Consider the following 12090-nt stretch of genomic DNA (forward strand, 5'->3'; position numbering starts at 1 on the left):
TGCTCATGTAAAGTTACTAAGGTTCCAGACAGCTCTAGAGAAATTATCCTCTGAGAGGTGGCTCAGTGACCCAAGCTGTGTCTCGTAGCTGTAGCACCTGGAATTATCCCCAAGAAGAACTTCTTGGTCAAACGTGGAAGGAAAGGAGACAGTATGGAGAATTGCACACCAGCTCTTCCATGCTTCTAACCAGAAAGTTTTGCACATCCCTTCCATTCACGTTTCATCAGTCAAAGCAAGACATGTGGCCATGCTTAATTTCAAGGGGGTGGGGAAATGCAATCCTCCCAAGTGCTTATTAGAGGAAGAGAATGAGAATATTGGTGAGCAACAGTAATGTCTACCACCTACTTAAATGGATAAAGTTTGAGGTTCACTGGATTAAGCTATTATCTTACAGAAGAAGTAGACCAGTAAGTGACTATATGGAAAAATAAGGAGAAAATCCTAACACCTCATGGTGCATGGACAATACAAAGTAAACTAGGCACCAGAGTTACTTTTTGGTATTTGACATAGTTTTATAGAACTTAAACACTGGTATGAGCGATTCACAAAGGGTGCTCTTGCCTTCTCGCTTCAATATTTTGTGTTGCGATTCACAAAGGGTGCTCTTGCCTTCTCGCTTCAATATTTTGTGTTTTGTTCACTAAGGTTTGTTACACCATTCACCCACTGCTTGGAATATGATGTCTCTTCAACAGCAGATTTTGCCAGGCTGCAGTTATCAGAGCGTGTTCATCTCCTCTGCTTTTCTTATCTTGCAGACGTGGATCCACATGCTGGTCATCGTTGGGAGCATCTTGTCTTATTTTTTCTTTGCCTTGGTTTTTGGAGCCATGTGTGTAACTTGCAACCCACCATCCAACCCCTATTGGATTATGCAGGAGCACATGCTGGATCCAGTGTTCTACTTAGTTTGTGTTCTCACAACCTGTGTTGCTCTTCTGCCCAGGTATGGTGTTTATTTTATCATCAAGAGAGTAAGTGAAGTCACAGGCTTAGAATTCATCAAGCGACTGCTAAGAATAGACAGTAGACCATCCTGTTTAGTAGTGGAAAAGAGTCAGTCTGTACTAGTTAAAGTATTGGTTTTAACTCCTTTGCCAGGGAACAGAAGTGGCTTAAGCAAATGAAAAAATTTATTTCTCTCTCAAGGAAAATCCTAGTCTGGTTGATAGTCCACAGGGATAGGGCAACTTTGCTTCACAAAGGTATTCGAGGACCTAGATCCTTTCCTTTCCTCTTTTTCTTCTGCCGTCTCCCAAGGGCGTTGCCCTCATCTGCGTGAGTAAAGATGACTCACCACCAGCACATCCAGGCCCTGGGTCCCTGCATCCCTGCATCTCCGCCTGCAGGAGGGAGAAAGAGAAGATGGAAGGCATGCAGCTTTCCATCTTTCTTCTTTTTTATTCTTTTTTTGTATTGTCATGACCCAGATGTGGTACACATCATTGGTCATATCCCATTAACTAGAACCTGGGTGTGTAGACTCTGAGTGGCTAAAATCTGGGGGCTTCTAAAAGGAAGAATGGGTACTGAGGGACACGTATCTCTGCTACGATCTATAAACACTGAAAACTTACCTCCCTTCTCTGACTTCAGTTTCTTTCCCATTTTAGTTTAACTTGATTTCTCATATTGTATGGGATGGAAATGGCTAAGGAGTATGCATGGGTTTCTAATCTATAGATTTCTTGAACTCTTTAGAGTTCTTCCCCTTTATAGTTTTATAAAATCTATCTGTTTAGCTGAAAACACTATAGCAAATAGCTGTTCTACCTTTTTAAACACGATATGAACTTCAAATGGTGATTCAATATTATTCTCCAACAGGGTTGACAAATTGGCTCACAGGCCAAATCTGACCCACTGCCTGTTTTTGTAAAGTTTTATTGGAACATAGACATACTCACTAATTTAAATATTGGCTATGGCTGCTTTTGCACTACAACAGCAGAGTTGAACAGTTCCAACTGAGACTATTTGGCTCACAAAACCTGAGATTTTACTGTCTGGTCCATTGGACAAAAGTTTGCCAACCCCAGTCTGTAACACAGTCATAAGGCACAATGGGCACAAATCCTTAGTTGCTGAAAGACATCCATTCTAGAAATGCGTAAGAAAAACCCACCTGAGTCATTCTGTGGTGGTTACAGTTGGATACTTAATATCACTGGTAAACTGAGATGGTTCTGTAGGGTTCACTGTTATTACCAGCTTTCAGATTAAAAACTGACAAGATCAACTTTTAGAATTTATGAAGAAACAATTAAGTTATAGCCTGAAATTTTTCTTCAAGAGCATTAATGGTACAATTTTATCTAATATTGTTGTGGTGAGCTGAAAAAACTGACCCCTAAAATACATCTGTGTCCTAATCCCTGGAACCTGGTGAATGTTTTATTTATTTAGCGAAAAAAGGAATTTGCAGATGTGATTAAGGATCTTGAGATGGGGAGATTATCTGGCTGGGCCCAAAATGCCCCCACAAGTGTCTTTATCAGAGAGAGGCAGGGTGAGATTTGACACTGACAGAAAAGTAGAAAGCACTTTGACCATGGTAGCAGAGATCTCTTGGTCACAAGCCAAGGAATGCCTGCAGCCACCACAAGCCAGAAGGAGCAAGGAATGAGTTCTCCCCTAGAGCCTCCAGGGGGAGCATGGCCTTTCCAACACCTTGATTTTGTTTCAGTGAAACTGATTTCAGAATTCTTGGCCTTCAGAACTGTGAGAGAATAAGGTTTTGTTATTCTAAGCCAGCACATTTATGGTAATTTGTTACAGCAGCTATAGGAAACTAATACAGACTTTGGTATCAGAAAGGTGGGTGCTGCTGTAACAGATACCTAAAAGTGTGAAATAGACTTTGAAATTAGATAACGGGCAGAGCCTGGAAGAATTTTGAGGCACATAATAGAAACATACTAGACTCCCTTAAACAGACTGTCAATAGAAGTATGGACATTACAGTGTCTGCTGGTGAAAATTCAGAAGCAAGGAGGAAGCATGGGCAGAGAGAGCCATATCATCTTGGAAAACACGTAAATGATCATAAATAGAATGTTGCTAGAAATATGAACATTAAAGGCACTGCTGGTGAGGTCTCAGAAGGAAAGGAGAAACATGTTATTGGAAATTGGAGGAAAGGGGATCTTTGCAATATAGTGGCAAAAAACTTAGCTGAATTGTGTTCTACTGTTACGTGGAAAGCAGAATTTGTAAGTGATGAACTTGGATTAAAGTTTAGCTGAGGAGTTTTCTAAGCAAACTTTTGAAGGTTTGGTCTGGTTTCTTCTTGCTGCTTACAGAAAAATGTGAGAGAAAACAGACTGAGGGAAGTACTATTAAGCCCAAAGGAACTAGATTTAGAAAATTCTCAGCCTATCCAGATTTCAAATTTGCTAAAATTAGGAGATTGGCTGTTGGGAGTATGCTCTGGAGAGAAGGCTCAGAGTGTGGCCGGACAGCCTTTGCTAGTGCTGAAGAGATTAGGTATGTGACTCATGGATCCTCTTAGCCATCTCAGCAGTCACCAAGGAAGGAGATGGGATATACAGGAAAGATCTGTGGAGGACCCTCTTATCTAATGGTGTAAATACCCATAACATACATTGGAAACTCACAAGGTTTTTGTGAATGCTATAGCAGCATAAATACTGTCAGCTTGGACTGAAAGGGACAAGTTTGTGGTGATTTGCTGCAATAGCCATAGGAAACTAATAGCTAGCATTTAAAAAAATACTCACTTACTGTGTGCCAATGCTTGGCCTGCTTTATATGTATTATCTCATTTAACTTAACATTAAGGCTGTAGCACTATTGGTATCTCTACTTTTACAGTTTTTATTTTTTATTTATTTGACAATCAGGAGCTCACTATCTTCTCAGCATTTCACAAATACTAATTTAATATTGTTATATTTTCCATTTTATAATTCACTTATTCTCCCCCTTTACCTCAAGAAGGGTCATCAGACCCTTCTACTTTTTCTAATTGGTGAGTACTTTTTGTGTCCCATAATGCATTTGAGGTGAATGTAATTCTGTGATGCTTTTTGTAACCTAGGTTTATATACAGAGTTCTTCAGGGATCCCTGTTCCCATCTCCAATTCTGAGGGCGAAACACTTTGACAGACTGCCTGCAGAGGACAGGACTGAAGCTCTCAAGAAGTGAAAAGGGGCTGGAAGGATGGATCAGTTGACATCTAAGTATTCTGACCACTCCACTGTTAAGTCAGAGAGAATACCCATTTCTGACCCTTCTGCTGTCTTTGCAGTGATGTCGGCAACTTCTTGTGCTGTTGAGCAAGGGAATTTATCTGTATGTGAAACTGCTTTAGACTCAGACTACTCTGAAAATAAGGCCTCAGGGATGGCTGGACCCTCAAAGGATTAAAAGAGCAGAATACCCTCCTTGGAGTTGCAAGTAGTCCTTCAAGTTTGGAAGAGGGCCTTTGAAGGAGGTTCCTCTACCAAACCAGCATGACTTGGATTTTTCCTTAAGGGACAAGAACATTTTACTGGGCTTGGAAAAGCCAATGTGATGACCTTTACTGTATGTTTGTAGACATTTGTAAAGGAGGTTAGAGTTTGACCTGAACAGAGTTTAGAGAAGTGAAATATTTAATTCAGAATCAAATGCTTTTAGGAAACTTTTTGGATTTTGTAAAAGCATTTTAATTGTTCTAGACATGCAAGTATTTTCAAGGGAATTCATTTGAGACATATATTTATTTTACTATCTGCTCATTTCAGTGTTCTCCTGAGGTGGAAGGCTTCACTGGTAAGGGGCAGCAGGGATGCCAGAGTTCCATGGAGATGTGTTCTTCTCTCTGCTTCCTGTCAACAGAAGACTTTTTATGAGGTATACCTCTGTGCAGATGTTTTCAATTGGGAAACAGAGGCCATAGGTGAGGAATACAAAATGAGCTGAGTCTAGGGGCCCTTTGTCAATTTCCCATATTCTAAAACTGACAATAGCCTAATCAAAATGAGACAATCAATTTCAGAACAGTCTTAGGGAGATCATTTGAGGGTTTATAGTCTTTACAATACCCTACAACTTTTCTGCTTTTGCAACCTCTAAAAATGAGATATTATGGAACTGACACTAATACAGGTGGTTCTCAGGAGGATTCCATGAGGTTCTTAGATTTGTTTTTTAATACATTTTAGGACAAGAATGTGTATAAAGTTAATTGCTGTTGCAAATCATGTATGCTGGTTTTAGTTGGAACAAAGAAACTAGTTTCTACCAAAACTGTCAGGTATTATTTTAAGATTATATATTCTTGTTGAGTTCTTTTAAAAGTCTATATCTGTCCATCTGAAAATTGTCAGCCACCCAGAATTTCCTTCATGAAATTTCCATGCTAATGTTCCATGTCTATATGAAGCTCTTCTTAATGACTATTCAAGTATTATGCTCAGGGCTTAATCTTCTACCTGCTGCCTACTGTCCTGGTCTGACATTTTTTGTAGCCGTCTGATGTTATTGCAAGTGGTCTTTTATACAGACTGATTTCTAGAATATTCAAAATCCCATATGGCTAATGGAGGTAGCTTTCTTTCTTAAGATTTTTAAAAAATAAACTGTTTAATAAATAACATATACAAAAAGCTGTCATTGCTCCTATAGATACTCACCAAATCCAACACTAATTGGTACCAGAGCTTAGAAGGAAAATCCCAAAGCACACCTTTTACCAGAATACTGTTTTGACCTTTTCTTACATGGAAAAGTCAGTGATCCTCATAGCAGCTGGCATTCATTCTTTGAGATCATCATCTTCCGATAAATAAAAATTAAGAGATATATTCACTTGCAAATAAAAGATTAGAATCTAAGGATAAAAAGACTGAGTCCAAAAGACTAAGAGAAAAGGTCAGTCGCCAGGATGTAAAGTATCTGTACACATGAGTAGAGGAAAGTCTTGAGTCTTCATGTTATGGGTCTACAATCTCTTATCCACAATTCCAGTCTCAAGAACTCTGAAAACTGAAAAAGTTTTCATAAATTAGGCACAAATTCAATGTGTTAAACAGATGTAAGGCTATTTATTTATTTAATGTAATTATTCATATATTTTGCTATGAAAATATTAGTAGATTTTATACTGGGTGCTAAACGTTGTAATATTATGCTTTTTAAATTTTTTAAAATTCTGGATTCTGAAACATTTCTGGCCCTCAGGCAAAAGAGATTCGGGATCTGTATGAAGCCTTTAAAGGGTCTTATCTACAATAACTCTTTTACACAGTTACCCAAGCTGATGTGGTCTGTTGCATTTCGGTATTCAGTGTATTTCACCAAATTTGGGGGAGCCCAAGTGTGCTCCTAGTAGCCAAAAAAAAAAAAAAAAAAAATTAACAGTATACATGTGAGATACAATTTTACCCATAAAGATTTATAAAAGAATTGGATCAGATTCCCAAAATGTGCTCTAGACATGAAAGATCCTTGCCTTCTTATCAGGGCTGAAGTTTTCCTTGGACCCTCAATGGGTTATTGGAGACTGCTAGCAACCTCTCATTTTGGACTAATCAAAGAGCCATCTTCCATCTAAAATAAAAGAGTATGTTCCTGGGGGAGTGAGATATAAGACAAGAAAATTTTGATTGGTGGGAAACTGGGTGCCAACTGTAATGGTGGGAGGCACCGTTTTCTGGGGCTTGCTCCATGTTTTATATCCATAAAAAGAAAAGATTATACCATTTTATTTGTATTAAGGGTTACTTAAAGTAAGTACAATATGTATATTTCACTGAACATAAGTTGAGCATATGTTGTTACATTACGTACCTATAACAAAACTGACATATGTTCTTAAACTTTCATACAGTTGCGACCACAATTCGGTTGCCGGATTTTACATTCTCAATAGGTTTATATAAACTACAGAACAAGAGATGAATAATGTGGAAAGTGTCAAGACAACTTTTCGAATGTCACCTACGCACACATACAGAAAAGAGTACAAAAAAGACACGTATAAAATTGCAGGTAGTCTCTGGGGAATGCTGAGGCAGCCCAGGTTGCTGGTGGAGGGAATCCTACTTGTTCAAAAGGCATTTGGATGTTGCAAAATGGATGCCTGGCTAATTTAAGTAGGTGCATGTGAAGATTTGTGTTTTGAAGTTTTTTGCAGGGAAAAAATACTGTAACCGCTAATTACTTCAAAATTGATGTGTGTAAAGTGGCCTAGTGCTTAAAAGCATCTTTAAATTTTTGTTTTAATTATCAGTGGGAAGAAATGGCAACACCAGAAATTAAACGTCTTTCAAGGACAATTACAAAATGTTTTTCTCCGTGCAAAGTTTTACTGTGCTTTCAGATACATTTCTGTGACTTTATGGGTATGGACAAACACAAGAAAACTGGAAAATACTTAATTACGGGTGGGGTGCAATTTTCTTTTGAAAAGATTGCATCTCTCTACTCTAAAGCAAATCCTCCTATAGCAAAGTTTAATCTCAACTTCATTGTCACATAGGCAGAATGAAATATTTCCCACAGGTATATTCCTAGTTGTCGAAATCTCAATTGGCTAAGTGATACACAGTGAACAAACCCCAGCTCTAGGAAGGTTCTTTGGAGACTTTCTGTAAAATTACGATCTTGATTTAACTTCAGAATGGGCAGTCCAAGCATGTCAAGTGCTAATATTGATGTCAAAAGAGCTTTGTGCTCAATGTGATTTGCTATTTCAGCTACCTAAATGGATGCTCTGTCTTTCATAAGTTCTCAGCATTATGCAAACTTTAGAAGAGTAATAGTAAATAACTTAAGCATGTAAATTATCTTGGCTTTTAATAAATCAAAAGCAAGTCTCTGATGTTAATATTGTAATTTGCTATTATGCTCTTGTGCTTGAGAAACAAAAGCTGGCAAAGATTAGTCAGCCTGGATCTCAACGTCCTTTTTGTGACTGGACAAAAGGGAACTTTCTCTAACCTGTTACACTCTTCTGTTTCCAGAGTTGATCATTTCATGTTATAGTTAAGGTTAGGCCTGCCCGGCAAAAGAACAAACTCTGTTTTGCTCTGGGTTTTAAAAGATTTTCATTCAACTTGATGCAAAAGAAAAATAGAATTAAAAAACAAAAAAGCTGCATAAAATTAGACCAAGACAAACGTGAACATTTGCAGTGCACTGTGGAGCGTTACTGTCCATGAAAGTGCTTCCACACGGCTCTCTGCAGGAAGTCTTCCACTATCGAGAAGGCTATTTGCTCTGAGTGTCGCTGGTAAAAGTCTCTGATCATCTTTGGAATTAGTTTAGGAAAAAGGCGTGGATGTATATTTGTCTTTCAATCCATTTGACAAAGTATGTCACGTTGCTATAAACTCCAGGTCCCAGGACTTTGGAAAAGCAGACAGAGCCCCATGAAGTTAAGCCAAATAATGTCCACTGTCCTCCAGGCCTCTCACAGACCAGAGGCCCACCACTGTCACCCTGTAATGAAGAGCAATGGACGTTAGTCACTGGTATGTCAGAGACCTCACGGTGTCCATGCTATCCTGAGGGTAAAATAAAGCCAAACCCAGTTTAACCAATATCCTGAAAAATTTCAGCAAAGCTCTCATTGTCAACCTGAGAGCTTTCCACTACATAAACAGAACTTTCAAATGAACATTTTAAATCTTGATCTTTAAAAGAATAGAAATGACTTGTGAAAGGACTATATTCTTTTTTCCCAGGAAATCAGAGGACTTTTTGTCATTTCCTGCACTTAATGAAAATATCAAACTTTTTAATTTAGCGTATCAGAACTGAGTCTCTCATAACTGAGTCTCTCAATAGCCAGTCCGACCAGTGTGCGGTGATACCTCATTATGGTTTTGATTTCATTCTTTAATTTTGATCCATTTTATAAATGTAGAACATACCCAAAATGGAACATTTCAAGGATAGTTTTCCCACAAAAAGTGCTAGAAAAATACTCTAAAATAATTCATTACTTTCAAGATTCTTGCTATGTGAATGAATGCATTAAGTAAGACCATTTACTCTATTTAATAGAAAAAAATTAGCATGCTTAAGCAGAAAATACCACATAAGAATTAATTATAGTAAAACATTTATAACCTACATTTTATTTCACATGCATAGTAGTGGTTTTCTTTCTTGATATTTAAGTTTAGGTGTTGCAGGTGAGTTTTACTGTTTTTTCGTCCACATATAATTAACAGAAAAACACTATGGCTTTAAAAGTGCTAATGTCTGCTACATCTGAAAAGATGAGAATGAGAGATGTATTCCGCATGGCCTCAAAAGAGAAGGATTGATACCCTAGAAAATAAGTAAGTATGTGGACTCATGACAGAAATTTACAAATACTCCTTGCCCTGCAAGAATTTCAAACTTGTAAGTACATCTATCCTCCTACTTTGTTATGTCGGGGAACAGTAGAAATCATGTTTATTGATGCTCTGCTAAACACTTTCCCTGTATTCATTTAATCCTCATGAAATCCCTACAGGTTAATAATAATAATAATTTACATGTTATTCCTTATATAATTATTTAAATATATAATAATAATTATAACTTATATCTACTTTGGAGATGATAAAACTGAAGCACAGTTTTATAACTTGTTCATTAGCAGAGCGAGTTAAACCCAGGCAGTCTGGTACCTGACTCCAACTTTATAACTACTAGGTTATCTTGTTTCTTAGAAATGCTACTGAACACAACTGCTATTAAAACAAAATTGACTTTATGATTGTGCTGTATGCTTTTGTAGAAGTGGTGATCTGGTTTTTTTTAATTGAAGTTTAGTTGACTTAGAATATTGTGTTAGTTTCAGGTGTACAGCAAAGTGATTCAGTTACATATTTCTTCAGATTATTTTCCATTATAGGTTAATACAAGATATTGAATATAGTTCCCTGCACTATACAGTAAATCCTTGTTGCTTATCTACTTTATGTATTGTAGTTTGTTAGTGCCATACTCCTAATTTATCCCTTCCCCCCTCCCTTTCCCCTTTGGTAACTATAAGTTTGTTTACCATGTCTGTGAGTCTGTTTCTATTTTATATGTAGATCCATTTGTATTATTTTTTAGATTTCACATGTAAGTGATATCATATATTTGTTTTTCTTGGACTTCACTAAGTATACTATTCTCTAGGTCCATCCATGTTGCTGCAAATGGAATTCTTTCTTTCTTTTTTTGGCTGAGTAATATTCCATTGTACCACATCTTCTTAAGCCAATCAGGTGTTGGTGGGCACTTGGGTTGTTTCTATGTCTTAGTTATTGTAAATAGTGCTGCTATGAACAATGGGGTGCATATATCTTTTCAAATTAGGGTTTTCATCTTTACCAGATATTATGCCCAGGAGAGGGATTGCTGGATCCTATGGTAACTATATTTTTAGTTTCTTAAGGACGCTCTGTATTCTTTTCTATACTGGCTACACCAATTTACATTCCCACCAACAGTGTAGAAGGGTTGGTTCCCTTTTCTCCACACCCTCTCCAGCATTTATTATTTGCAGACTTTTTGATGATAGCCAGTCCGACCAGTGTGAGGTGATACCTCGTTATGGTTTTGATATGTATTTCCCTAATAATTAGTGGTGTTAAGCACCTTCTCACGTGCCCGTTGACCATCTATATGTCGTTTTTGGAGAAATGTCTATTTAGGTTTTCTGCCCATTGGGTTGTTTTTTCAATATTGAATTGTATGAGCTGTTTGTATATTTTGGATATTAACCCCTTGTCAGTCACATCATTTGCAAATATTTCCTCCCATTCTGTATGTTGTCTTTTTGTTTTGTTGATGGTTTCCTTTGATGTGCAAAAGCTTTAGGTTTGATTAGGTCCCATTTGTTTATTTTTGCTTTTATTTCTTTTGCCTTGGGAGACTGATCTAAGAAAATCTTGCTACAATTTATGGCAGAGAATGTTTTGCCTATGTAATCTTCTACAAGTTTTATGGTATGTCTTACATTTAGTTCTTTAAACCACTTTGAATTTATTTTTCTATAAGGTATGATTTACATGTAGCTGTCCAGCTTTCCCAACACCATGTTTTGAAGAGATTGTCTTTTCTGCATTGTATTCTTGCCTCCTTTGTCATAGATTAATTGACCATAAGTGTTTGGGTTTATTTCTGGCCTCTCTGTCCTGTTCCATTGATCCATATGTCTGTCTTTGTGCCAATATCAAGCTATTTTGATTACTGTAACTTTGTAGTATAGTCTGAAGTCTGGAAGGGTTATGCCTCCAAGCTTTGTTCTTTTTCCTCAGGATTGCTTTGGCAATTCTGGGTCTTTTGTGGTTCCACGTAAATTTTAGGTTTACTTGTTCTAGTTATGTAAAAAAAAATGTCATGGTATTTTGACAGGGATTGCATTAAATCTGTAGATTGCTTTGGGTAGTATGGCCAGTTTAATAATACTAATTCTTCCAATCCAAGAGCATGGGATATCTTTCCATTTCCTTGAATCATCTTCAGTTGCCTTTACAATGTTTTATAGTTTTTAGTATAAAGGTCTTTTACTTCATTGGTTAAATTCATTCCTGGGTATTTTTTATGTGATTTTAAAAAGGATTTTTAAATTTTCTTTCTGATATTTCAGTGTAAAGAAATGCAACAGATTTCTGTATATTAATCTTGTATTCTGCTACCTTGCTGAATTCATTTATTAGTTCTAATAGTTTTTGTGTGGAGACTTTAGGATTCTCTATATAGAGTATCATGTCATCTGTAAATAGTGACAGTTTTCTCTCTTTCCCTCCAACTTGGATACTTTTTATTTCTTTTTCCTGTATGATTGCTGTGGCTAGGACTTCCAATACTGTTTTGAATAGAAGTGGTGAGAGTGGGCACCCTTGTCTTGTTCCTGAGTTTAGCAGGAAGGTTTTCAGCTTTTCAGCATTATTATGTTGGCTGTAGGTTTGTCACAAATGGCTTTTATTATGTTGAGATATGTTCCCTCTGTACCCACTTTGGTGAGAATTTTTATCATGAATAGATGTTGAATTTTTTCAAATGTTTTCTCTGCATCTATTGAGATGATCATGTGCTTTGTCTTTCCTTTTGTTAATCTGGCACATTACATTGATACATT

At 37.0% G+C, this 12090-nt stretch overlaps 2 protein-coding genes across 2 annotated transcripts in view; one reads left to right on the forward strand and one right to left on the reverse strand.

Annotated features, from left to right (window-relative positions):
• The window catches only part of ATP10D (ATPase phospholipid transporting 10D (putative)), a 125697-nt gene extending 117863 nt beyond the window's left edge, over positions 1-7834 (forward strand). The window contains exons 22-23 of the mRNA XM_032632656.1: positions 768-955; positions 4070-7834. Coding sequence (XP_032488547.1) covers positions 768-955; positions 4070-4178 — 297 coding nt within the window. The 3' untranslated portion in view covers positions 4179-7834. The remainder of the gene's footprint in view (positions 1-767; positions 956-4069) is intronic.
• A 112-nt stretch (positions 7835-7946) lies between these two features.
• CORIN (corin, serine peptidase) overlaps positions 7947-12090 on the reverse strand; it is a 222651-nt gene continuing 218507 nt past the window's right edge. Inside the window, exon 21 of the mRNA XM_032632658.1 lies at positions 7947-8459. Within this exon, the coding sequence (XP_032488549.1) occupies positions 8277-8459 (183 nt within the window). The 3' untranslated portion in view covers positions 7947-8276. The remainder of the gene's footprint in view (positions 8460-12090) is intronic.

The sequence above is a fragment of the Phocoena sinus genome, chromosome 5, assembly GCF_008692025.1.
Source record: "Phocoena sinus isolate mPhoSin1 chromosome 5, mPhoSin1.pri, whole genome shotgun sequence".
NCBI lineage: Eukaryota > Metazoa > Chordata > Mammalia > Artiodactyla > Phocoenidae > Phocoena > Phocoena sinus.